General features: G+C 40.6%; 1 protein-coding gene and 1 long non-coding RNA gene across 5 annotated transcripts in view; one reads left to right on the top strand and one right to left on the bottom strand.

Moving 5' to 3' along the window:
• Positions 1-27009, top strand: part of IQGAP2 (IQ motif containing GTPase activating protein 2) — a 312092-nt gene that overhangs the window by 182877 nt on the left and 102206 nt on the right. For all 4 annotated transcript variants that reach the window (XM_077139395.1, XM_077139392.1, XM_077139393.1 and 1 more), the window contains 7 exons: positions 7983-8050; positions 8347-8460; positions 9139-9317; positions 11099-11186; positions 14805-14968; positions 17803-17963; positions 22453-22577. In XM_077139395.1, the coding sequence (XP_076995510.1) occupies positions 7983-8050; positions 8347-8460; positions 9139-9317; positions 11099-11186; positions 14805-14968; positions 17803-17963; positions 22453-22577 (899 nt within the window). The remainder of the gene's footprint in view (positions 1-7982; positions 8051-8346; positions 8461-9138; positions 9318-11098; positions 11187-14804; positions 14969-17802; positions 17964-22452; positions 22578-27009) is intronic.
• On the bottom strand, positions 5299-7119 carry LOC143665685 (uncharacterized). The gene is made up of 3 exons (XR_013167174.1): positions 7055-7119; positions 6429-6469; positions 5299-5530 (listed from the first exon to the last, which is right to left on the bottom strand). It is a non-coding gene; the product is annotated as an uncharacterized LOC143665685 (long non-coding RNA).

Here is a 27009-nt window from a genome sequence, read left to right as displayed (position 1 = left end):
GAATAGTTATCCCCCAACTTGTTTAATCAGTGAAAATAAGAATGCATTCCTATTTTATCCACTTTTGTATTACAACTTCCTTTTGTATAACCCACGCTAAGTGCTCTCTTTTGATGATGTCTTTGAACATCTCACCTTTCCTAGACTTTACCAAGATTAGATTATTGTCTTGTTTTCTGAGGGGACGGATCGTTTCAGTTGTGTCATTCTGGCCAGCTCCTCTGTCCCTGCAGCACTGTCCCTGACATTCTTGAAAATATCCTTGCTTTGTGGTCACACAGGATGTTTGAGTATTCATACTTTAAGATAAGGAATCACCTACCCTCTAAGGAATACTTTTAAGGTCATGTGTTCATTTTGATTTTGCCAACCAAGCACATCAGTGTGCTGGATTGTGCTCATCTCATTGTATTAGGTTTATTTGAGCCTGCTTCATTGACAACCTCAAACTGAGGATGTCTGCCTCACCTCTGTGTAACAATTGCTGCTCCTGCTGCGGATTATGTAGCTACATACGAATTGCCCAGCAGTCATGTTTCAAGTACAGTGGTGTTACCGAAATGGCCACCCTTGGGGCATGCGTTTGAAAATGGCCTTGGCAGACCCACCTGTGGTCGACCAGCTGTCCTGAGAACACTGCTGTGGGGAGGAGACCCAGCTCTCCGCACGGTCCAGGGGCTGCTGGCTTGTCCAGCGCCTTGAACCTGCTCCTCCAGGCCTCAGTGCGTAACTTCCCTTTACTTACTCCATTCACTTAAAGCCCTTTTCCTCCCGAAGAAACCAACTGATACCTTATCCCAGATTGATAGTACCAAAGGACAGGCCCAAATCCTCTGTTCTTAGAAGGGCCACCAGGAGATGGGGTATTTGGGATTAAGGTTAACAGGTTAGTTACATGATCCCTCTCTTATCTTTCCAATCACCCCTTGTTCAGAATGATCCCTGTGTTCTGTCCCATCCTCTGTTTTACATGTGTGCTGCCTGATTCCCACAGCATACCTGCACGGCAGGTACTGCTACCAACCACGGCGTTCAAGGCTCAGAGAAGTTGTCCACGGTCCCGCAGCTTGTAAATGGCAGGGACTGGGTTCAGAGCCAGGCTGTGTGACCCCACAACCTGTGCTACTAACCGTTCAGCCACTGGCCTCAGAAGTGAGTCAAGTATTTCCCTACTGCTAGGAAAATTAAGAGAACAGTGGCTTAAGACTTGAATTCAGCACCAGTCTCTAAGCTGTTATATTTAGGATCCTTAAAATGAAGAATCGTGGATCTTTAGAACTGGAAGGACCTTGAGAAGTTATTTTAGTCCAGATTGTTCATTTCCCAGATGAGGGAACTGAAAGTTCAGATTGTGTGCGTGAATTGCACAAAGTCATGCAACTAGATATTGCCAGTCCAGGGCTGCAGATTCTAAGCCAGGGTCTTTCCGATCTGCCGTGAGGCTCTGAGTCATAAACGTCCCTCCTACATGCTGTGGCATGGAATGAGCTGCGCATGATGTGATCCAGAAAAGCGCAAATAAATTTAGCTCCTGTCTTTTGAGTTTTTATTTGGTTACTGTAGCACCTTTTAATGCATACATAGAAAAAAAATCAGAGGGGGGGGGTACTAATTTTATTTTTTACTTTGTTGCTTCCTGGGCTTTAATCGATATTATTTTACAAATAGGAACCCATGGGCCACTGAGTTTTTCACGACCTTGGGACAGCCCCTTTGTTGCTGGGCTCCCTCGTTCTAGCAGTCCCCCGGCACTTCACCGCTGGTGTGATAAGAGTCTTGTTATACCCCAGACGCTGTCCTGCAGGTGGGAAGCCGTGACACGGCACTTCCGCAGCTTCCTTGGGAATAACCTCAGTCCTTTTATTGGCTCTTGGGGTACTACAAGGTGCTTTAAAAATTCAGTCTGTAGGCGCTCCCAGAAGTTTGTATTTTTAATATGACAGGCTTTTTTTTTTTAAAGATTGGGCTCTGGATCTGCCTGTGTGCTTCAGTTAATAGCCTGATTTGAATTTAAATGCCTGGGAAGGAGTGAGCTGCCATTGCTGGTTCTTTTCGTCATGGAAACACTGCATAGATACAGAAGTGCCCTGGTAGACATTTGCTGTCTTTAGTAATTTGCTCGCTAGTATTTCCCACACAGAAATTAGGTATAAGATTCCCTCACTTTGAAAAGTAATCTTAAGGCTAATAGTTTAGTCAACAATAGCTGGGGGTGGGGGGGAGGCTCCATATGGGAAGGTATTTTTTATAAGACTTTTATGTATACTTAAGTCTTCTCTAATTTAAAAAAAATGGCATTTTTTTTAAAAACATCATGCTATGTGAAAGAAACCAGATGCAAAGTACTACATGTTATATGATTCCAGTTATATAAAATGTAAATATAAATAAATCTAAAGAGACAGAATTAAACTAGGCTGGGAAAGAGAGGGATTGAGAGAGGACTGCCAAGGGCTCTGGAGTCTCCCTTTGGGAGTAATGGAAGTATTCTAAAACTGTGGTGATGAATGCACAGCTGTGGTTATCCTTAAAGTTATTGATCACATGCTTTGGATTGTATGGTATGTGAATATAAAACTGCTTTTAAAAAAGCTGAAAATGTAAACTTCAACATCAGAGGCAATAAGTGTTGACAATTGAATACAAATAGAAAATATACATTGTAACTTTTTAAAATGTGGTAAAAATATGTGTAAGCAAATTAAATTCCTCCCTGATCCATACTAGTTTAAGAAAATCTCTGATTTAAAACAAATTTAAAAGTAGATATTCCCAATTCAAAAAGGCAACTTCTCAGCTCCACCTTGTGGCGATTTTTAGTTACACCAGTATGCTTGCTTATTTGTGAGAATTATATTAACATTACTGTAAACATTAGAGAAAGAAAAAGTATCATTGGAAATAGCCACCTAATTTCATTAGTACCAAAGAAGAAAGTTAACAGTTTTGCTTAGTGTAAAAGCTTTAGTTCACGTTACCAACAAACCTGTATTTTGTGATAGCCTAAGCATCTTTATTTGGGGGAAAGCACTGTAGGGAAAACCATTTTCTATATGGCAGGTATTCCATAAATAATAAATGAGTGATTGAATAGACAAAGGAGATAATAAAATGAAAAAAGTTGCTTGCAGTTCATTGACTGAATACAGCACCTTTACCCCCTTTACAAAAATCCCATGCAATTACTAAAGTGATAATTTTTTCAATGAACACATTTGCAACATGAACAAATGCCATCCACTGATGAGGAATTTGAGCACCCTCTAAGAAAGCAGACAGATAGGGTTGGAGGGATTGGGGACCAAGCCTGGAGAAGACCACTGCCCCAGAGCTAGGAAATGCTCTGGGGTTGCTCCAAGCAGAAAGACAGCTATGGACAACCTCGGGCAAGCAGTCGCCTGGCTCAGACCAGCGGAGCCTTCCGCTCCTGCCCTAAAGCAGCAGGTGGAGATGGTGCCAGCTTGGACCCAAAGTAGCCAGTGAACCGGACATGGGGCTCCCTGCTGGCCCAAGTCCCACTGTTCCCCTACAGCTTCATAAGAGTGGCACCCATTAAGGGGACCTGCACTCAACAGCAGACAGACAGCAAGTCTCAAATCCCCAGATGAGCTCTAAGTCAGAAAATGCCAGACATTTGGAGAAAACCAACAGTATAAATGAGGCATTAGATTTGACAGACAGCAAGTCTCAAATCCCAAGATGAGCTCCAAGTCAGAAAATGCCAGACATTTGGAGAAACCAACAGTATAAATGAGGCATTAGATTTGAAAGACAGAACAGCACCCAAGGGACAACTGAAAATATTGAAATAAGTGCAGGTGATGGTGCATTCAGTTGGTCCATCTAACAAATATGTATTGAGCATTTGCGCTTGTACACAGCAAAACCAAAGATAAAATTAAGAAAATTTGGTATAGATGAAATGAGAAAAGGACATAATAAAATTTATAGTTATCCAAATTATTAGTGCATAATATAAAAATAAAAGCATGGATCTAAAGTTTTAGGTTATCTCAATATTACCTAGGTAGGGAAATTGAACTGGACGTATGCCAAGGATATAGAGACTGATTAGCTTAAGCTCTGATAAATAAAAGCTTTGGTGGGATATTAATATACTTAATACACACTAAAGATACAACACATTAATTATTGAAATAGATATGAAACATGTTATTAGAAGACAGTTTATGGGGTTCTCCTAATTATTTATTTATTTATTTTTGCACGGGCAGGCACCAGGAACCGAACCCGAGTCTCCGGCATGGCAGGCGAGAAGTCTGCTTGCTGAGCCACTGTGGCTCACCCCTAGTTAAATTTTATAGTCACCTTTTCAGAACTTCTCTCTGAATTATTTTTGTGATTTTCTGTTGTAAATTAGACCAGATGTAATTTGAATTTAGTTTTTAAAAGGGCAGAAGAAAATTAAATCAGTTATTATAAAAGAAACTGGAGTGATATAGTGAAAAATTTTCGATCACATATGGCTCTAGTCTCTTGTCTTAATGCTGGCTTGGTTCTATTTGCCTAGAATCCTTTTGCAGCTTTCTCATGCCCATCTCTTCTATTCTGTTTATTTTGTAGTTCCTTTACTAGAAAGGAACAAGTGAAGAGGCTGGCATTTCATTTGTTCCGTGTGATATGAGCTCCTTATAACTGAAAATTTTTCTACTTAATAATGAATGGAGAAGCGGTTCATAAAATGTTATGGTTTTTAAAATATCAGCATGATACCTTAATAATCTAATTTTAATTATAATGTCTTGTTTGCCATGAGCTTTTTTTTTTTTTGCCATGAACTTTTGATAAAGTTTTAGAGGTTATGTAAACAGTTTTATATCCCTGTTAATCTCTAAAGACCTAGAAGTGGGAATGTAGCTTGTCCTTCCGGCTTTGAATTATGAATGCACAATGCCTCTTTCACATTGAAGACTGTTCCAAGTCTAGTATACTTTTCCCTGTGGATAAGATATGAATCTCATAGTGGAATTTAGTACTAAAACTTAAATTACCATATGTAAAATTGTCTTTAGCCATTTATTCTCTCTCCTTTGGTTGTAACTTTGAGGAAAAGGGGAGGAAAAATAGAGAAAGGTAAATTTCTCCCAAAAAAAGAATCTTTAAAATTCATGAATCCTTTGAAAACTTTTCCTAGAAGAAATACAAATGGGCAATAAGTGTATGAGAATGTTTACCCTTACAACTAACAAAAGAGAAATGCAGATTTAAATAACCAATCAGATGGTGAAGTGGGTAATATCCTGCGGTGATTAGGTGATAAGGAAAGCGGTGTTCCCATATGTGGGTGGTGGAATGGGGCTGTGCCCATGGTGGGGGCATCATCGTAGGTGCACCTGAATGCTCAGGCTCGCAGGATGACTGGACTCAGAAGGCTGGAGCAGCCAGAAGCCTGGCATGCCAGCAGAGCCACGTGCAGGGTTGGCGCTTCAATGGGCATCTTCACAGCAGGCCTGGTCGAGCGCTGCACAGCCTTATGGCAGCTGTTTTACCCCAAGTGACAGCTCGGGTGCTAAGGAAAGACAGCCCTATTAGTGTGGGGGCCTCCCTGGCTTAGAAATCGCATGCCCCCAGCATCAGTGTCTATTGAAACACCTGCACAGCAAAGCTTTCCTGTCCCCTGCAAAGCACGTGTCAGTTATAAGAGTCTCTGACCTCAGGAAAATCCAAAGATATGGGGCCTTTAGGTATTTCTCATTCCTTTCAGTCACGCTGAAGTTTATCAATCAGGGCTTATTTTTCTTCTAAGCAAGGTTGTTTAGTAATGCAGTCTATCAGTTTATTCTCAGAAGAATATCAGCCATACTCTTCTGTAGAAGAGGAAAGAGTTTTGTTAACCCTTTACTCATAAGGAATGTATGGGTATGATCTTATAAGAACGAAATGTGACAATATATGTTAAATATGTATTAAAGGCTTTCATTATTCATATACCCTTTGTATTGGTAAATCTTGTTTTGAGGGATTTAGTGTAAGAAATTAGAAATAAGCCCAAAGATGTATGTGTGTTCTTATATCCTGTATCAGACTCGAAATAGGTAGATCACAGCGTAATTACAAGGGTGAATAAATAGCAGCAATTGGTTAAGTAGGTTATAGTACTTTTCTACTTTAGAATACTATATAAATATATAGAACAGATATGTCTGTTGCAGAACAGATTATTTATATCAAAACATTAAGTGTTTAACTCTGGATAATGATTTTCTATGTAATTTATTAATCAGCTTATGCTTACGTTTTTATCAATTTCTAGTCTTTAGCTTTGATCATGTATTTAAAATTTTTTTTTTTTTTGGAAATGATAGTCAAAGAAATCCCATCAGTTTCAATATATGCTATTTGCATTGATTAATCATCTTAAGAATTTGTGTTAAGGTGCACGAATGGTTCAGTGGTAGGATGCTCACCTTTCATGCCAAGAGACCTGGTTCGATCCCAGACTATGCACCTTAAAAAAAAAAAAAAAAAGAATTAGTTTTAAATACCAGTAAGAAGGCTTGTTCTTGAAGTCCTTTAATGTGTTTTCCTGAAATTTCATGTATTTTATAAACTACTCAGATTCAACTCAACATTTAAAGTAATCACCCTGAAATATTTCAAGCTATCAAATGTATTCCCAGTTCATTTTCCCATATATACTATTGTGTAATTTCTAATATCTAATTAAAGTCTCATAACTTATAAACCTATCAGTGATAAAGTGAATACTGATTTTTTATTAGAGAAGTTTTCAGAATACAGAACAGTCCTGCCTAAGTTCGGGATTCCTGTATGCCGCCCTGTTATTAGCACACTACACTGGGGTGATGCATTTATTACAGTTGATGAAGCATGCTTTTCTGATTGCACTATTAACTATAGCTCATGACTTAAATCAGGGTTCACTGTGCTGTATCCATGGATTTTTAAAAAATTTTTCTATTACCATATGTACAATCTAACCTTTCTACTTTTAACCACATTCAGATATATGTATAATTCAGTGCTGCTAACACGTTCCCAGTCCTGTGCTGCCATCACCAGCATCCATTACCAAAGCATGTCCATCGTCACAGACAGAAACCCTGCACATTTTAACACAACTCCCTATTCCCTTCCCCCACCCCACTCCCTGATAACACCTATATTCTAGATTCTGACTCTGAGATTCATTCTAATTATTTCATTCCAGTGAGGTCATACCGTAGTTGTCCTTTGGTGTCCAGCTGATTTCACTCAACATGATGGAAATGAAATTTTTAAATTGGTCTCTAGGTTTAATCATGGGGCCTGGAGTGGGAAGGAGAGGATAAATAAGAAACTGAAACTATGGCTCCCGGATTAAATGATGAAAAATCAGTTAACCATATGTTTTTATCTCTTCATAGAATTCAGATGCCAGCTCTCAGCTCATTTTGTCAGGTCCCGGGTAGGTTACTAGCTGCCAGCATTCCTGCTGAAAGGATTTTCTTTCACATCTGTGCCGTTTACTCCCCGTTATCCACTCAGCAAGGTTCACCCTTCACATCGCCCACTTGCTGAAAGCTTGCCACGCTGTGGTTTCAGAAAATGTAAAAATATATATATACATCTATTTTTCCCCAGTGGATGGCACTCGGAGGGATATTGAAAAGCAAGACATAATTCAAGCTGTATTTTCAACAAAATAAGACCCATGTGGGTTTGTACAAATAAATGTTTATTGCATTTAAATTGCCTGCTGTTCTGATTAGATGAGGTTCTTATTCTTTACAGGTGGGTGGTGAAGAGTTGTCTGCAGAAGTAAAGTGAGCTACTGAAACCTGCGGGGACTTACGCCCGGGATGTAGTCCTGGCCCCACCCGAGGTTGTGCTACCGTGGGACTCGGTTTTCTCATCTGTAAAATGAATGTGGTTTAGATCTAGTGATGTTTTTAGGTACCTCTCCGTTAAATAAAAAATCCTGAAGATTTATGATGATTATTTTATGTTTTCTCTTTCAGTTTGTATCTGTTCAAACTAGGAATAGCTCCCCAGATCCAGGATTTATTGGGAAAAGTAGACTTCACAGGTAGCGTTCTTTATCATTTTTTACAATCTGGATGAAAATTACCCATTTCATTTTCGTATTACCAAATCCTTTTCTTCCTCTGTTGACAAGAGGATAAAACTTATCTCATTTGTCCTTGACTGCATTTCCTTTTCCCCACATTCATGAAACGAGAGGCTGAGGCTGGACTCTTCCTAAGCTCTTGTTTCGGAATGGGCCACCTTCCTTACGGACGTTGCTTGATATGAATACGTGCATTCCTGTCTCCATCTCTGCCTTTGATTTTCTTTTCTTTTTTTTTTTTAATTCTTCTTCAGAGGAGGAAATCAGTAATATGAGAAAGGAACTCGAGAAATATGGAATACAGATGCCAGCTTTCAGCAAAATAGGTGGCATTCTGGCCAACGAGCTCTCCGTGGATGAAGCTGCATGTAAGTCCACTCAAAACCAAACTTTCCATTAAATGGATGGTTATCGAGACTTGGATTGTTAGTTTTGATTATATGAAATAAGATATTTAGGAGGTAAGTTAAACACCCTGGAAGTCTGTGTTATATGTACTTTAGATGGTTAATTTGAGGATGTCTGAACAAAATCAGGTAATTCATTTTGGATTTTAGACAACTGTTTGTGCAATGTACATTAAGTATCTCCATTCTCCAAAATATTTCTCTACCTCTGGGTCCTTAAATTTTAGTTGTTGCATACATCACTTTGAGGTTTTTTTTAGTGTTGCAACTTAAATCACAAGGCATCTCTTGGTGACAACGTGGTACTTTAAAACTGTCCATATCGCCTTGTCCAGAGAGCAAAGACTTATCTTCAGTGCCTCAGTGGTTGACAAAGTGTGGGGGTCATTTTGCATTCAGTGCAAACTGAATAAATGGTTAGGAATTACTTACCAGATCCTGAGAGCAGGACCCGAGGTAGGAGAGGTGGGAGGGAAGTGATCAGGGAGGGGCTCAATAACACATCTCATGTTTCTTTTTTAGCCTGCTTACTGGAAGCCAAAGAAGAAAATAAAGCTGCTTTAATTAATGCAGAGTCAGTACAACTGTCAATATTGCCTTTTGCTTATGAAAATCTTTTTTCTCTTCTTTGCTGTTCAGTGCACGCTGCAGTTATAGCTATTAATGAGGCTATTGAGAAAGGAATAGCAGAGCAGACCATTGCAGCGCTGAGAAACCCAAATGCAGTTTTAGATTTCGTGGATGACAGTCTTGCACAGGAATATCAGAAAGAGCTCTGGGGAGCCAAAAAGAAAAAAGAGGAAACTGCCCGACTGAAGGTACTTATTTAGATTCTGAGTAATAAATAGGTTTAAAAAATGCAGTTGTAAGTTGCTTGTTTGAAAAAACTTTAGTGATAAAGGTATTTTTTAATCAGTTGCTCAGAAATTGCTGTGATCTTCATACCTGTAGACAGTTGGTTTGATGAAATGTAAAGATGAAAGAACATGCCGTGTGTGAGGAAATTGTTTCTTTTATGATGAATATTATAGACTAGAAAGAGTGAAGGTTGGGTCATAAACGCACCACTTCCCTGGACAGTGAGGAGGCACCAGCTGAAGGCCTTTCTTTGTGGGGTGCTAGTGCTGAAATGACCTTTCAGCTGTTCGGTAGAGATTAATAATCCAGTGTGGTTGAAACCACTCCCTTCGTATTTTCCTGACATTGACCCTTCATGTTTCAGGAGAGGCAGCTCTCCTTAGCCTGGCAGCGTGCCCCTGTTCCGAACTCCATACTTACCAACTTCTGTCTAGTCGGTTCCTGAAAACTGTTTATCCTCAGAGCTTTCTGCTTCCTCACCGACATGCCTGTCCTGAGCTCTTGCCATGCGAGTTCCAGCTCCGTCTGTGAAAGTGTCACTTCACATCGTCCTTTTCTCAGTGGTTGGCTTTTTGCCAGCATCTGGCCTAGTTGTCCCCACACTGCCCCACCTGTCCTGAGACTCTGCTCCCCTAGCCCACAGGTGACTGTGCTGTCACTCTTCTCCCCTACATCGCGTAGTGTCTGCCCTTCTTCCTTTTCCCTCTAAATAGGAGGACTCTTCAAAGTCTAACATTGAATCCCTTCCCAGCACTTCCTCAGTTGTTCTCAACTACTTGTGGAGAAACCAGCTGTCGACTTTATATCAGCTTCTCCCAGCTCTGGTTCTTCGATATGCCTCTAAATATCTTCAGAGCTGTCCTCCACAAGCCCTGCACCCCGCTCTTCTCAGACATGTGCCCCTTCCTGACTTACCTGGTCTGCCGTGGCCACCGTATTGTCTCAGCACCCTTTGTGTATTCCCTGTCTTATCCATTGGCACCTTCCGTTGATTTTCTCTTGCCTGGCTTGAATCCGCTGCCTCCTGCCATCTCACCACTCTTGCCTTACTCTTACCCTACCTGGCCTGTCTCAGGATTCTTGCCTCACCTTCCCTGCTCCCTGTCATTCTCCAAGCCAACCTCTCTCTGAGGTAGAAGCTCTCAGTGCAATCAGATGTCACCCTATTGCCTTCTTTCAGGAAAGGTCCTTAGCTTAGCCTTCAGGAGAGGCTTCCAGGACACCCAACTGATCTCCCCATTCTTTTAGCTGACTCTGATTACAACCCACACTGCAGCCCAGCAGGCCAAGCTTTTTCACCATCGTGACAAACTCATGCCCTCTCCGCCCTATTCTGCCTTTTCTGCCTTTAATGCTACTGTTTCTCCAGGCCTGCCTCAATTCTTGCCTCTTTCCAACTTAGTGAGTCCTTTCTAAAAATGCTTATGGTACTTCTCCTATAGAATCTTCACATCTATGTTTTGATTGTAGTAGAGTGAATCACATGAAACTGCCAGTATCCAACTGTTTTTAATCTATAAAAAGTGGCAGTACCAAATGGTCCAATCTAATGCTTTTGACCTTGGAAAGTGTATCCAACCCTCCTGCCCTGCATAAAGCAGACCCTCCTTAAAGGTTTCTGTTGATTTCAAATAAAAGTCAGTGACAGATTTTATCACTCTAAGCATTCCTGCTTTTTGATAATCGAACTCTGGAAGCCTTTTATTGAACTTCAGGAATCAGTGAAGACTTTGTTTTGCAGAATGGCTGCATTTCAGAAGAAGAAAGAGATGCATATGAAGAACTGTTGACACAAGCGGAAATCCAAGAAAATATCAAGGAAGTCAACAGTAAGTAATGTACTGTGTGAAGGAAATAGATTCTTCCACAAGATACAAACTTTATTTTCCAAAATCCCAGCAAAACTCTAAACTTGTATCCTTGTAAAACTGTCATATAATGAAAAAAAAAATCTACTAAATGTCATCGCTGCTCTTAATTATGGCTCATGATCTGACAGTTTCCCAAAGTATCTTAAAGCTAGTTTATTATACCCTCCTGTTTCATCATAAGCACAGCACATTTCATATTTTGAACTTGTCCCTTTTTGAGCTAAAACAGGCTCAAAATACCTCAGAGATAGTGCAGGTTCTGTTCTAGACCACCGCTCTAAGACAAATATCAGAATCGAGGGAGTCACACACATTTCTTTATTTTCCATTGCACATTACTCCCTGTACTGTATGTAGTCTGTTGTGTACAATAGAATATGTCTAAAAAAACAATGTCCGTACCTCAATTAAAATGTGGCACAGAGACATGAAGTGAGCACAGGCTGTTGGAAAAATGGCACCAACAGACTTGCTCAATGCAGGGTTGCCACAAACCTTCAATTTGTTTAAAAAAAAAAACCTGCAAAGCACAGTAAAGTGAAATACAACAAAAATGCCTGAATTGAAAGTTATCTTTAAGATTGCAGTTCCTTGCCCATGAGAAAGTGGTAATGTTCTATAAAGCTATTTTGTCACCTCTGCCTTTTAGTACTTCCTGATCAATAGTCTGCTGTCCTTGAGAGCTGTTTCCCTTCACCGTGTGTAGCTTTAGTCCCGGGGACTGCGGCTGTTGACAGGCAGAATGAAGCCCCATAAAGGGGGTTCTGGGTCCAGAGTCTCTCTGCGGTCACGCAGTTAACCTCCTCTTGGTACCTAGTTCAGACGTGTGACGACAAGGCACAGAAAATGCAGGTAATTAAAATAAAAGCATACAGGTTTAGCTGTATTAGTCTTTTTATTTGTTGTCTCCCCCTTCCCCCACACCTGATGGAATTTATTCTTGAGCACAAGAGAGGACTTTTATTTGACATGTATTTCCCCTAGTTCAGTCTACATATCCCATACACGCCCCCCCCCACCCCCATGAGTGCATTGGGCTCATTTAATAATTATGTGACTCCTCTATCATATTTAAACTTGGACTGTTCACTTATTACCAAAAAAGCCTTGCCCTCTATTTAACCTCTTAGATGAAGTTCCCTGTCTTGAATTTTCTTTGTTGCTGTAATGCCTTCAGATAAATGCACATCTGTGTGTATCGCTCAGGGGTTCAGGCAGTGACCGAGGCAGTCCAGGGTAGGTTGATGGGATATGTGGGAGTTAACACCTGAGTGTGTCTGCGAATTTACGTCACATGCACACACAACTGCCGAGAACCCAAGGCTGACTGCTTTTTTGGCTTTTTAGTTTTTTTAAAGGCAATACAGTAACAGTTGGGTGCATGTATTCCTGTTCTTTTATTCCCGTTAAATCTCTAATATGTCAGTAGTGATGCATGGAGCATGATTTCAAGTTTTTCCTTCTGCTCGGTTGGAAAGCTGAGAATTTTATATTGCTTGACAGAAAAGAATTAAAGGAAGAAAATAATATCACCAGCAAGGCATCCAACACGCATAAGCTTAGTGAGGAAATGCTTCTGTAGCCTTCTATCATCCTTTATCATTGAAAAGTTTGTAACCACTAAACCACATTTCTTTTACATGTTAAATAAAATGCCTTATAAAAATGTTTTGTAATATTTCACCCAAAACAGCAATTTTCTGACAACAGATTTAATACCAAATTGGCAATAGTTTTTCACCATTTTTAAGTAAAAGACACAGCGATTTGGACTAATGGCATAGCCAGCTGGAATGGAAGCACATCCACTGTTTGATGGCTTTAGTGTGTAGAAGATGATTATCCCAAAGTTTTTCATTTCTCCCGTCTGAAAATTTATAGCACAGTAGAACTGACAGTAGTCTTGAAAAACTCTTTAAAGCATACTTTATTCGGTGATACAATGAGACTATTGTCCAGTTTAAGATATATAACAACAACTACATTGACAAGCTTTTCCCCAGCTGTGTAAGTTATTAAACTGTTAGTGTTTCTACATTATTATCAGCCATAATAATGGTTTAGGTGACAGCTTTGACCATAATGTCAGCGGCTCTGTTGTAGGGGCTTCTGCTTTGTTTGAACTGCAGTCATTTAACTTTTGGGTTTGGCTCACGCATTCTCCTTATTGCATCATGTATTCTCATAAGGTCAGGGCTCAAACTTGTGTTAAATGCAGAATGTAAGAGAGTGCTTTTTTAAAAAAGAAGTGGTGAATTAAGAGAGTTTTAAGGAGGTGATTTCCTGGCAATATTTTACCATACACTTGTATAAAAGTAATTATTAGCGCAGGTGAAGCAAGAGCCTGTGCAGAGAAATCAGAGGTGCAGCTGAAAAACCTTGGATGGTTTTACCCGAACAGCAAACTCCATGCGACTATTGACCTAACTTCCTGAAATTCTTTAATTCTAAGGATAAAAAAGATGTGTTTGGGTTCTTATGGTCCTTTAGATTAGGTGTCAGTTTGGGGCTGGGGGAGATAACATGAAAGATTCCTTTTGTCATAAGTTTTTCCTGCCAGTGAATGATGTATCTTAGTAAAAGGGTTACTGAGGGAAGCGCTTTGTCAACATATTTAGGAAAGATAATTTGTCGTTTGTCAGAAAGGGTTAGAATAATCTTAGCTGCAGTTTGTCCACATACCAGGGGACAGAGACTAACCCTTGAAAGCTCTAAAAATCTGTGTGCGCGTCGTTCCTTCTGTCCCGAGGCCTTCTTTGTGGGGCAGCGCTCCGGTCCTTTCTGCTCGGCGTTCCCAGGCGGCAGGTCATCACGCTTCCTTCCACCTCGTCAGCGATTCACCGTCTGTGCTCTGAATACCCACGTGCTGAATCTGTGTCCCACTCACCCTCAGTTTAGACAGAAAAGTTCAGCTCTTTGTTCTCTTTTGAACATTATACCTGGTGATGAAATCACAGAGCTTATGGTTGCTTCAGGTGGTGGAAGAGCATTACAAAGACCCTTGCAGGGTCAGGAATTTTCTTTTTTTTAAATGCTATTAGTACAGACTTACTTCATCGTGAATTTTGGTTGTAATGTTTAGAAAAAAATACTTGAAATGGATTTTTTCTTGAGACTGATGCTTCATAGAACCTGAGCATTGAAGAGCGTGGTGCTGAAGGAAACAGTAGGCACAGGGCCCTGCAGGGCTGGCCTCTCACCAGGTCCCCCTGGGGCGCCGACAGGACCCGCAGGGTGCGGGGAGACCAGGGCCGGCTCTCAGGCCTGCGGGGAGTCACACCCACGCTCGGGGACCCGCGCGGTCCCGGCGGCTCCAGAAAGGAGGCCGGGCCACGGCTGGGCCCGACAGGCAGTGGCGTGGGGCAGTCATGCTGGATGGGAGCCACTCTGAACTCCGGCTCCTTCAGTGCCGAGGCGCTTCTAGGGACCAGCCCCAGAAACTGGCCTGACGTCGAACTGCGGGGCTGCAGGTTCCCAGGCTGTGCCTGCGCCGGGTCCCGGGAGGGGGCTGCTGGGCGTCCGCGCCTTGGGCGGGGTGGGGTGGGATGGGTGCTGACGGTGTGCGCCCCTCCCCAGGACTGGCCGCGGTGGACCGCATCAACGCCGCGCTACGGGAAGGCTGCCCTGCGAGCACGCTGTTCGAGCTGCAGAGGCCGGAGGCCCAGCTGCCCGCCGTGCTCCCCTCTGCCGCCTCCATGTACCAGAAGGAGCTCCTGAGCCTGCAGAGACGCAGCGCCGCGGTGAGTCGGGCGGCTGCGGGCCAAGGCCACCGGGGAGGCGGCGGGGTCAGGGGCCTTTCGCCGGCCCCCCCGTCTGGGCTCGGGGGCCCGCCTGTGCCAGCTCCGTGGCCTCTCGGACCGCCCGCCTTTCAGCTACGTAAAGGCTCTGAGAGCGCAGCTAGGAAAGGCACGTAAAACAGGCCGCTCCGATTTTGTGTGTTTTCTGTCCAAGAACTTGGAACATTTTTCAGCTGTATTAAAATGGTTTTTTAGACATGTAATATTTTGATTTAGAAAAGTAAGCGCTGAATCCACCTGCCTATAAATCTGCCACTAAGAATGGTATAGTTATGGCTTTGATTTTTGTAAATGTATGCTCCTACTTTGCTAATAGTATCAAACACTAATCTGCATGTTTCAGTAGTTAAGACATGGTAAAGAGGACAGGAGTAAGCGCGCGGTGGAACAGGATAAAAAGTACCGAAAGCAGAGCCAAATTTAAAATGTGAGAAAGTAGCATTTCAAAACGGTGGTGAGAGGCTTATTTAATAAGTGAAACCCCTTACAAGTATTTAACCAAAATTTACATTAGCTCAGAAAGAAAACATTAGTTCACTAAAACTATTGTGGAACACCATAAATTTCCAATGGATTAAAAGGCTGAATGCAAAAAATAATTTAAAAATTAAAAATTCTAAGGAAAACATAGAAGGACATTTGATCTCAAATATCGGAAACCATACTCTTCCACCAATAAAAAGAGGACACGGCCAAGAGCATGAACAGGCAGTTCACAGAACAAGGAATATACGAATGGCAAGCATCCAAAAGGTGTTCAAACTCGATTGGGGGTAAATAAATGAAAATTAAAATAAAATGCAATTATTTCAAAAATGAGATTGGTAGAGATTAGAAAGATTAAACCCAATGTAGCTGTAAATACAGAGAAGCATCATTTGCAGACACAGCTGGTAGATGTGTAAATTTACAATCTTACTGGCGAGTAACCGTAGTAATTTGTTTCAAAAGCTTTCTTTTTTACCCATTATCCTGACAATTACATTTCCAGAAAATGATTCTAAAAGAAATATACAAAAAAAAGATTTATCTATAGGGATGTTATACAGCATTATTTATAATATTGAGAAACAGAAGAGAACCACTTATTTTACTAAGAGGTTGTTTAATCTTCATTACTTCTGTGTGCTGGGAGTCCAACCCAAACAGCAAAAATGAGGGCATGGAAGAATAATGAACTGGACACGTAGACGATCTCTAGAGTAAATGGAAAAATGATATGAAAATACAGCATTAGCTTGTTTCTTTTATAAGAAAATGAAAATAAAAATGAGTTTTTTATTATGTATGAAGGCATTTTTAAAATGCATTTAAGAGCTTAGGTGGCAGGATGTGTTTTCTTATCAAGACTTCCTGTTTTCTTAATGGAAATATTCTATTTTTGTAATAAAAGATAAATAGACTATTTTCTTAAATTACATTTAGGTTCTCTTCATTAATCTTTCCTCTCTCTTCTCTAGCTTGAAGGTCAGGGCTAGGTTCCCAGTAGCACAGTCATTTATCCTCAACTGGCCAATAGCCCATCTTTGGTTTACAACCCCACTCTTCTTTTTGTCAGCTGATCCTTTTTGCTATTTACCGTTTTAGATGTTAGTGAACAGTTGACTGGAAAGGTAGAGGAAATCAATCTCAGATGACTCCTTTCTGCTTTCTACTTCCTGATGTGGTCAACTTATAATTAATGTCAATTGGTTGGATAAAACTTATTTACATGTTCCCTATGATAACTCCTTCTTCCCATTTGCTTTGGGAGATAAAATTATGCTTTGTTTTTCCCCTGCGAAATTTCTGTGGATATCTAGAAAGCTATAGTAATGTATTTTAATATGAATATAATGGATAATGTTTTAAATATATATAATCTTTAATGTTAAGGTATATATCACCTCTTTTTAAAACTTTTTCATGCTCCCTTTTATTATGTTCCTGCAATATGATGAAAGCAGTTTCCCCTTGAAGTCAGACCAAGACAGTATAAAATAGTTAAATGGTGGGATACTCACATGGAAAAAGAATGAAATGTGACCCCCACCATACAGCATGCAAAAAACAAAGTTAAATGGAAGAGAACATTGAAGGAGGAGGGTATTCTGAAAAATCTAATTTTTTTTTTTTTTAGTAAACTAAATCCAGTTTTATAAACCGTATAAATTTGGAGATCCTTACTTGCTTTTCCAAAAACTTTGCCTTAGATTTCCTTAAATATCTAAACCTGTGATATATTTTTAAATGTCAACCCAAGTTATAGAAATGTGATTTAGACGAATTTTTCTTTTAGTATTAGCATCAATAGCCTTGGCTTAAAGATACTGATTTCCATTTTATGGGATTATAACTTTTAGGTGAACTTTTGCCCTCCGATCCTTTACCCTTCATTCAGACTGAAGAATATTAGCTATGCTAAAACATCATCTCCCCCTCACAGCACTGACAAAGTCATCCAGTCCTAAGCTGAATTATGTGGTAGGACTGAACTTGTGAGCAGCTGGCACAGCTGGGAGTGGCAGTCAGCTATGGGGATGCAGATTTTTGTGGTATCATAACTTGCTGGTTATAATTAACTCAGTCCCCAAAATGATAATCTCAGGAAAACCCGGGAGACATTTATAAATCTGTTCTTTAAAGTCAGAAAGTAGGTGACTAATGACCACTCTTTAAACTGGGCTCTCAAAATCTTAGACTTTCCATTACTCCTTGAAATGTTCCTTCCAGTGCCCCCTGCATATACATGAGGTGTGTGATTTGGGGAACTTATGCTGCCTTATGTTTTCCAACAGAACTACTTGGCCCATGAGGAACTTTCAATTGCAGTAGAAATGTTGTCTGCTGTTGCTTTAGTAAACCAGGCCTTGGAAACCAGAGATCTTATGTCTGTGCAGAATCAACTCAAGAGCCCATCCATGGGCTTGAACAATCTGGACGAGGCATATGTGGAACGGTAAGGGCCAATCTGGGCTTTCGACGCTTCTTTCGGAGCAGAAGTACACCTTTAGCAGATCTTAAAAATTAAAGGATTTGTTTCTTAGTGGGAAAATCCAAACATCCTTGCTCACATTTCTTGAAAGGCTAATCCAGTTGGTTTAAAGAATACTTCTAATATTAGAGTGCTTCTTTATATTATTCCGTTTGGGGGCAAAAAAGGATCAGAAAAGAATCATTCTGTGGCAATTAAAGACTGGTTTTGTCAATAGCAAAGAGTATTTGATAGACTAAAAATAAAGGAAGTGTGGAAAACACGCTTTCCATTGGGCTTCTTTGGGAGAAAACAGAATGTGGTACAGTGGGATACAACTTTAAAAATCATCCAGTTCCGTCCTCTTATTTTTCTGATGGAGAAACTGCATGTAGAGTTACAGACTCAAGCTTTGGCACTTGGCCCTGTTTCAGTTTGCTCAAGTTGCTGATTTGCAGATTACCAGAAATGGACTGGCTTTTAACGATAGGGATTTATTAGCTTATAATTTCATAGTTCTGAGGCTGTGAAAATTGCCAGATCAGAGCATCAACAGAACGGTCCCTTCTTCCTGAAGGAAGACTGCTTGCGACCTGGGATCCTCTGCCAAATGCTGGAGGGACGTGGCAGCGTCTGCTGACCCTTCTCCCCAGGTCTATTGCCTTCAGAGTCTGTGGCTTTCTTTCTGAGCTTCTGTGTGTTTCCCCTTTTAGCTTGTATCTTAGTTTCTCTGTCTTGTTCTCTATGTCATGCTTTTATAAAGGGCCCCAGTAAGAGGATTACGAGCTACCTGGTGTAGCCTCACCTGAAATAAGTTAACCAAAAGGTCCCACCCACAACAAGTCTATACCCACGAGACCAGGTTAGCTTTAAGAACAGGGTCTTTTCTGGAGCACATACAACTTCATGCCATCGCAGGCCCCAAACCCCACTTTTCTGCAGTCAGAGGAGATAGGTGCGTTTGTGGTGATATGGCCGTAGACAAACCCACTTTTCTGACTGCTAAACCAGTTCTCCTGAGACTGCAATGGATCATATCTCAGTTTAGTATCTTTCATTTAATGTTCTCAAAATATGCTACTAGAGAGCACAATGATAGTATTATAAGACACTACAGCACATCTAGAGCGAAAATTAAGGATCAGATTAAAAAGGCAAAGTAAGGATGCAATAAAACAAAGCCCAGGTTAGAACAGTTGCTTTTCCAGCTGATTCTTTTGGCCGCCAGGGGGTGTTGTCCGCATAGATCTTGACAAGGAAAAGCTGTTTCAGAACCTTTTCCATAACTGCTGTGCTAATGGGTAGCCCAGCTCATGCCCTTGTATGTACACCCGCCCAGGTCTTTGACCACTTGTTTATGTAGAGAATGGCCAAAAAAGTAGCAGAAGGGCAGGGATATTCCTTGTTTTTAATCTTCTTGGGGAAACTTGTGCTCTTGTACAGTCATCTGATTCTGCAGACTCCCCCCAATCTGTCTCCAAGGTGATTTCTTTCCCCTTCACTGTCTCTGTAACGGCACCGCTCTCTGCTCAAGCGCAGCTTGAATCTTCTCTGCAGGCACTTCACACTGCGGCCAGCCTGCTCACTTCTCCCGAGGAGTGGCCAGTCCATGTGCATCAGGCCTCTGAGAAATGTTTCATTTCCAGCTACCACCATCATTGAGACTTCTCACCTTTGCTTCTGCAGTAACCTCCAAATTGGTCTTCCCTGCATCTTCTCTCTCCTCAGTCATGAATCGACCATTCTCCCCTAGCCAGGCTCTGCCACTGTCCCTTGGTTTTAGATTGGAAGCAGAGCTGTCCATCCCTTAGGGAGCTGAGGGTCTAACAGGCCACAGTGAGCATCTTGGTGGGATAGTTATGCCAAGACTGACCCACTGGTTTAGCATCCCTGGCCACTACCCTCTCACACTATCCCACTCCCCATCCCAACCCTATGCCAGACGCTCATTTTGATGATCAAATATGTTGATCATGGCACAAAGGCGCTGGGCAGAGCCACCTTACCAACTCTCCTTTAGGCTCCACCTTTCCAAATCCTTGCACCCTTGGGCCTCTATTAACCCAGGAAGATTCTTCTGTCTACTTCTCACTAAAGTGAGGGTTAGCTTAGCAGCAGCTCCAGCCATATACTGTTCCCAGATGAATTGTTCCAAAATGTTGCTGTTTTTGTAATGACTGCTATTGTATTGTTTCCTGTTCTCATCTGACCTTAGCCCTGGCTGAGCCCTACTCAGATTTTGCACTTCAGCTCAGCTGAATCATTTTCTGGTCCCTGGACATACTGTGCCTCTCCCGGCTGGGATCAGGCAGCCCATCACCAGTCTCTGCTGAGCCAGCCTTGGAGTTTCCAGGCCCCGCCCACCTGAGACTATGTTTCTGAGGATCATTTCCCTGCCCCCTCCCCCTGCCCTCCACCCCAGGTAAAGACACGCCCTCCGGGGGCCAGCATACCGTAGTTGATGGAGCGTGAGCCTTGGCATTGGAACAATGAGTTTGATGCTCGCTTGCTGATCCCTCCTTTCTTCATCTGTAAACCCCCAATTTTTAAAGACTCTGCAGCATGTTCTGAGGTCCAGGGCCTCTCACAAGGAAGGTACTCCACCAGTGATGATTTCCTTCCACTTTGGCTTCCTTTGAACCCCATTGTTTCTATTTTTATGAATTTTACTGTATTCTGCTATTATGCCCTTTTTGAGTTTATCCCACAAGTCTTAAAGCTCCTAGAAGTACAGGGACATGCGCCTGCCACGTCCTTTCTCAGGTAGTAAGTGCTTAATAAACTCCTACTGAGTCAAATTAGGCTGGTAATCTTTTCGAAGCCCTCCTAGTCTGTTATGGTGAAGTCTTCTAGCCTATCCATGGCGTAAGGCAAAGGAAGCTCTGAGGAAAAAGGGAAAGGGAAGTTCACAGACCTGTTTGGGGAGAGCACAGAATATTTTCCAGAAATTGACACCTTTAGTACTTGAAATTAGAGTCATATAGAAAAGTCATATAGAAAAGTTTTGTTAATCCTAAAATGCTACATTTTTGACTAGTTGTTTATATCTCAAAAAATGGAGAATGTCTGAGTGTGTGTTTCCCGTATTCATTCATAACCTCTCTCATTTTACTAGTTGTTTATATCTCAAAAAATGGAGAATGTCTGAGTGTGTGTTTCCCGTATTCATTCATAACCTCTCTCATTTTACTCCTGTTAGGCCATCATTTAGGCATTTAGCATACGAAATGCCCATAAGAACTTGGCACTCTCTTACATAAGGGCGTGGGCTGTAAAGAGTGCTCACCAGTGCAAAGGTGCCCTTTTTGCATGTTGTATTGTGGTCAGTATTGTTTGTTATATACTAATGGTGAGCAGAAAGAGGATTTGCTTAGGTTTGTCACTCTTGGTATAAAGAAAAAGGGAAAAAACTAAGCAAATGTAATAAACTAAAAAGTCATCCATTTAATCTCAAGAGTAGTTTTAGTATTTCAATATTAGTTTGGAATGATGTAACCTCTCAAATGTAATCTCCAGCCAGTTTCTGCTCTGCCTTCGGGGCAGCCACATTTAGTTACAAATAATGAAGGCACATCACCACTTCCTATTTTTGAACAATGTTTTTTTCAAAGCCATAGAATGGAAGTCACTTTACTGTCAACTTAGAGCAATACAGGACTTTGAGAAAGTTTGTCACAACCAGGGAAAAGGTTTCCAACTCAATGTTATGCTACTTTTTTTAACCTCTGTTTTTAGCAAATTCCTGTGTACTATTGAGAAGTAAAATTGCGTAGCGGATCTGTGTGTCCCTGGAGGACTGTTCTTTATTTCCTGTGTGTATAGAGGATTGTCCTTTATTTCCCTGGGATTAGGATTCAAAAGCAAACTAAACTATTGAGTTTCTTTATTTTTGGCTGTACTAGTTCATGTTAACTTCTGGTTGTAGCATTGGTGCTCTGATTTTTAAATGGGAAAATTGATTATTGAGAAATGAAAATTTCTTAGTAATATAACAAGGTGGATAATTTTTTCACTAAGATGTCTCTAGACAAGAAAAAATAAGAGTGGTTGACCAAACTGTTCTCCAGAGAACTGTGCACAGTGAGAGAGGGACAGGGGCAGAAGCAAGGTGAGAGAGCAGCGTGGCAGCGTGCAAAGAGCCAAGATAACCAAAAGGGAAATCAGTGAATAACTGAAAATAGTTTTAAAATAATAATAATTCCACAGAGTTGAGAGCTTCTGATTTTGCTTGTGTTAGGTATGAGGTTGGATTTTTAAGCCTTCCATTAGACAGCATTTTTCCAAAAAACTGTCTTTAAGAAAATACAAAATGAGTTTGTGTATTGACAAAGCTGCCCAAGAGAATTTTGCTTGCCTTTCTACTCCTTGTCTAACCTCCTTGTATGTACTTTTGGCCCCAAAATTTAAGATACACACCATAAACAAAGAAGAAACGTCTCCTTTTGGCATCATGATTGTTTTTTTTCTTCCACAGTTATGCAAACACACTGCTCTCCATTAGACTAGAAGCCTTATCCCAAGGGCAAGATAACTTAACCTGGAATGAAATTCAGAATTGTATTGATATGGTTAATATTCACATTCAAGAAGAAAATGACCGTAAGTATGGGGACGCCTTTCTAGGTGGCGGGAGAGTACCTGTCTGGGTGACTCGGTCCTGTGTGCAAGGCTGCATGTCTTTGATCAGGGAGGGTCAGGAACGCACACTCCCCTGTGAGTGTATTTATTTATAAATCCACGCCTGAAGTGCTGTACCAACATATCGCACACGTTACAAAGCATACACAAAAGACATAAAAGGTAGAATAAAGCTAAATGAATACAAGTCCTAATATTTCCTTTATTTAATTTGTACTGCAGGGACCATGCAGCTTTTTAAACACCCAACCTTGACCTTTCACTTGGGTGTTTTCCTGAAACATGACACAAATTCCTGCTCTAGGATTGAAGAACTTAAACATGGTCTTTTACTTTATACCACAAATCATGGTGATCCATGTGTTTCTAGAAATTATAGCTACCACGATGAACATGCGCCAACCCCAGGATATTCCCTGAACTGTGCTTTCATGAATGTCAGTTTCTCACTCTTTACTCTGTTTTTATAAGCAAGAGGCAAATAAGGAAAACAGCATAAAGAATGAGACACTCTGTAGCTTCAACAATCAGTTATGTTTGCTGATTTTTGTAGAATGAATTACCAAATTCTAACTTGAAGCTGTCTTTTCCATCATAAGAACAAATGCCTCCCTCTTTGGCTTTCTCAAAGCCCTTTGCTTTGTCAACGACACCAGATTAACTTTGCTAATGTCATTGCCCTCCATTCTACCCTCTGGCTTTGATTTTTTTTTCCCAAATCACTTGCTCTAAGTTGGCTGATGGGGTAGGCAGATATTTCTCCCACCACTTTGAGGTGTTTCATTGTAGTGTGCTTTGATAGGGTCTTGGGTCTGGTCTTCTAATGCTGGATCTAATACTGGAATACTAAAACCACTCCAGATTAAATGTACAACTTTTTAGTTCATTACATTTGCTTAGTTTTTTTTTTTTTTCTTTTTCTTTATGGTTGTCTGTGAGCTCTGTGCCCAAAATCAAGGTTGGAATTTTTTTTTTCCCAAAGATCTTCTCTAGGCCATTAATATAAAATAGGGCCCAGATGTGCTGCCTTGATATGGCGTACATGGATGGAACATCTGACTCTGATATCTGGACTCTTTCTTAATGTCCTTTTCTACTTGTGTGTGAATTAGAATTTCCTCTTTGGGGACCACAGAACTTTCTGTTGCCTCTCTACATTTCCTTCCATGAGGCATTCTGCAGTCCCTCTTGTCAGATGCCTGCACAGCCCACTTAGCTCTTTCCTGATGGGCTGGCTTGGAAGCGTGTGGTTCTTGTCAGATGTTAGACAAGAGAGAAGCTCTAATTTGAGCAGATGTGTTCGCCATCACCTGGGGAGAGAGACACAGGTTTGCATGGACTGGGATGGAGGTCAGTCTCCAGCCCGCTGCCCTTCTGCCTTTTTCCTTGACCACCTGCAGCTCCTTATCCGAGTCTTCTTTTGTAGTGGTTGGGGTGCTTTCAGGGCTAGGACTCCACTCTTTGGATAGGCTAAACAAAGGATCATGTCCCATCTGTTTTCTGACTGTTTTCCCAGTTCGTTTTGGCAACACCCACAGTCCAGGTCTGCTTTGGCGGTTTCTGTGTGCTGCTCCCATGAATGAAGTGTATTATTTTTCAGTGCTAAAAAATTGAAGAAAAGCTAATTTTCTCTATCTGGGGTTTCTCTGTCGCATGGGAAGACACATGGCAGCATTTGCTGTTCTTCCCTCCCAGCTTCTAGTGTCCTCTGCATCTCCAAATGCCTGTGTCTGAGTTTTCTCCTAAATGTTTCCCTATGTCAGCTTTTTTAAGGACTCCAGTAAACTAATTAAGACCCACCTTGAATGGGCAGAGTCACACCTCCATCTGATCAAAAGGTCCCACCCAACAATGGGGTTTATCAGGATTTATCAGGATTAAAAGAACTGGCTTTTCTGGGGTACATGATGGTTTCAAATCAGCACAGACCTCTGTGTCATTTTATTTGTCAAGGTAACTGCACTACTGTGTATTCTCCATAGAACATACCACACCAGCAGGAAAAAATTTCTTCTAAGCATCTTGTGACAAAGGGCTTATGCCATATAACCAGAGACGTTATTTCAGAGACTAACATTTCCTTTCTAGAATTGGGGAGTTTAATAAAGATATTTAATTTCTCTCTTTTATTTATTTTTCCAACAAGACTTATTTTTGCTTAAGATTAATATCATTAAATAATTGTTTAAAAAGCTATTTTTTTAAGTTCACCCACATGAACAAACATGAATCTCTCGCTATAGTAGTAATTAAATCATCTGAAGGAACTGAGTGCTCTGAAAGCACATTCCTCTCACCGCCATCACCACACACACCAGTTCTGTGTCTTGAGCTATGATGTGACAGGTATGCAGCTAATGGGAAATGATAAATGTGGAAGGCAAATTTAATGGAGAATCTGCTAAACGCAGTTCCTCACACTTGGATGTTCTGTTGACTTTTTGCTGGAAAGTTCACTTTTCTCAGTAGAGCCGTAGAAGAGCATTATTTTCACCTTGTAGTCTCGACAGGAAAGTTTTCTTCATTTGGGCTTCTGACTTCTTTCCAAATCTGGTTGGTGGGCCACTCTTTTTAAGCTACCTGCTAAACACAGCTTATCTGCTGTCTCAAATACGTGAAGTCTGAGAGCACCCTCATTTTTCATTGGAGTAAAATGTTAATATCACACCCTGAGTTAAAAGAGGTGGGCCATGAAGTAAGTGAAATGGGGTTTCCCCTGTACATTTATTAAGAGAGGACATGACACACGTGTGCCCAGGGGGCTTCTGGGTAGTCCTTTCCACTCCTGTGAGGTCATTTACTATGACCTCAGCATTTGTGTTCTTAGAAACAAGCCAAACAAAACTGTAAGCAGGTGATTTCAGTCAAGTCAGCTGCCATGCATTCATTTCCAGGTGATGGGCATTAGGAGCACACATTCTCTTTTTCTCGGACCTGGTTCTGTAAGGACCATTTTTGGATGGGGTGTTTAAAAGTATTTAGAACATTCTGCCCAAGGGAACGCCCAGAGGATAGCATAACGTGGTCCATGCTCTTGAGATTACAAATAGAATAGGGTGAAATGATGATACAGATGTGAATATTACTTAGACTAGTGTGCTCGCAAGGCTTATTCAATAATTTTGCTTTGTCTTCAAACATATTAAAGTATTACAACCTGGGATAATTCCTAGGAGTTTTAAATTGCCCCTTGCCTCCTAGAGATAAATCTTTTAAATTCTTAGCAAGGTGGTGTTTGCGGTTCATCCATTCAGAAAATATTTAGCTAAATATTTTTCTTTGCTTTGAATGTCAAGATGGAGATACTTTTTAAAAATTAAGAAGTACTTAGTCTGTTTCATGGCAAATGACTTTTGATAAAAAATGATGAAATGAGAAAAAGTTTCATTGTAAGACTTTAAGAAGTGGTAAGTTTGATGTCCATGGTTTAGTTTCGTTAACCAGTTTTTGTCTATCAGCACTCACCTGGAAAGCAGAAGCCACTCTGTGAGTATGTGTATGTGCATAGGTGGCTGTGTCAGCAGATAGGTAGAAGCTGTGCACACACACAAACACATACACATATATATATATACATACTGTATTACCATAGTATTACACACACACACACATATATACATACTGTATTACCATAGTATTACACACACACACACACACATATATATATACATACTGTATTACCATAGTATTACACACACACACATATATATATACTGTGTTACCATAGTATTACACACACACACACACACATATATTCACTGTATTACCATAGTATTACACACACACACACACACATATATACACTGTATTACCATAGTATTACACACACACATATACATACTGTATTACCATAGTATTACACACACACATATATACATACTGTATTACCATAGTATTACACACACACACATATGCATACTGTATTACCATAGTATTACACACACACACATATGCATACTGTATTACCATAGTATTACACACACACACACACACATATATATACTGTGTTACCATAGTATTACACACACACACACACATATATACATACTGTATTACCATAGTATTACACACACACACACACATATATATATACATACTGTATTACCATAGTATTACACACACACACACATATATATATACTGTATTACCATAGTATTACACACACACACACATATATATACATACTGTATTACCATAGTATTACACACACACACACACACACACACATATATATACACTGTATTACCATAGTATTACACACACACACACATATGCATACTGTATTACCATAGTATTACACACACACACACATATATACATACTGTATTACCATAGTATTACACACACACACACATATATATACATACTGTATTACCATAGTATTACACACACA

The sequence above is a fragment of the Tamandua tetradactyla genome, chromosome 21 (genome assembly GCF_023851605.1).
Source record: "Tamandua tetradactyla isolate mTamTet1 chromosome 21, mTamTet1.pri, whole genome shotgun sequence".
NCBI classification, from domain to species: domain Eukaryota; kingdom Metazoa; phylum Chordata; class Mammalia; order Pilosa; family Myrmecophagidae; genus Tamandua; species Tamandua tetradactyla.
Note: the sequence above shows the minus strand (reverse complement) of the source record. Positions and strands in the feature narration are given on the sequence as shown.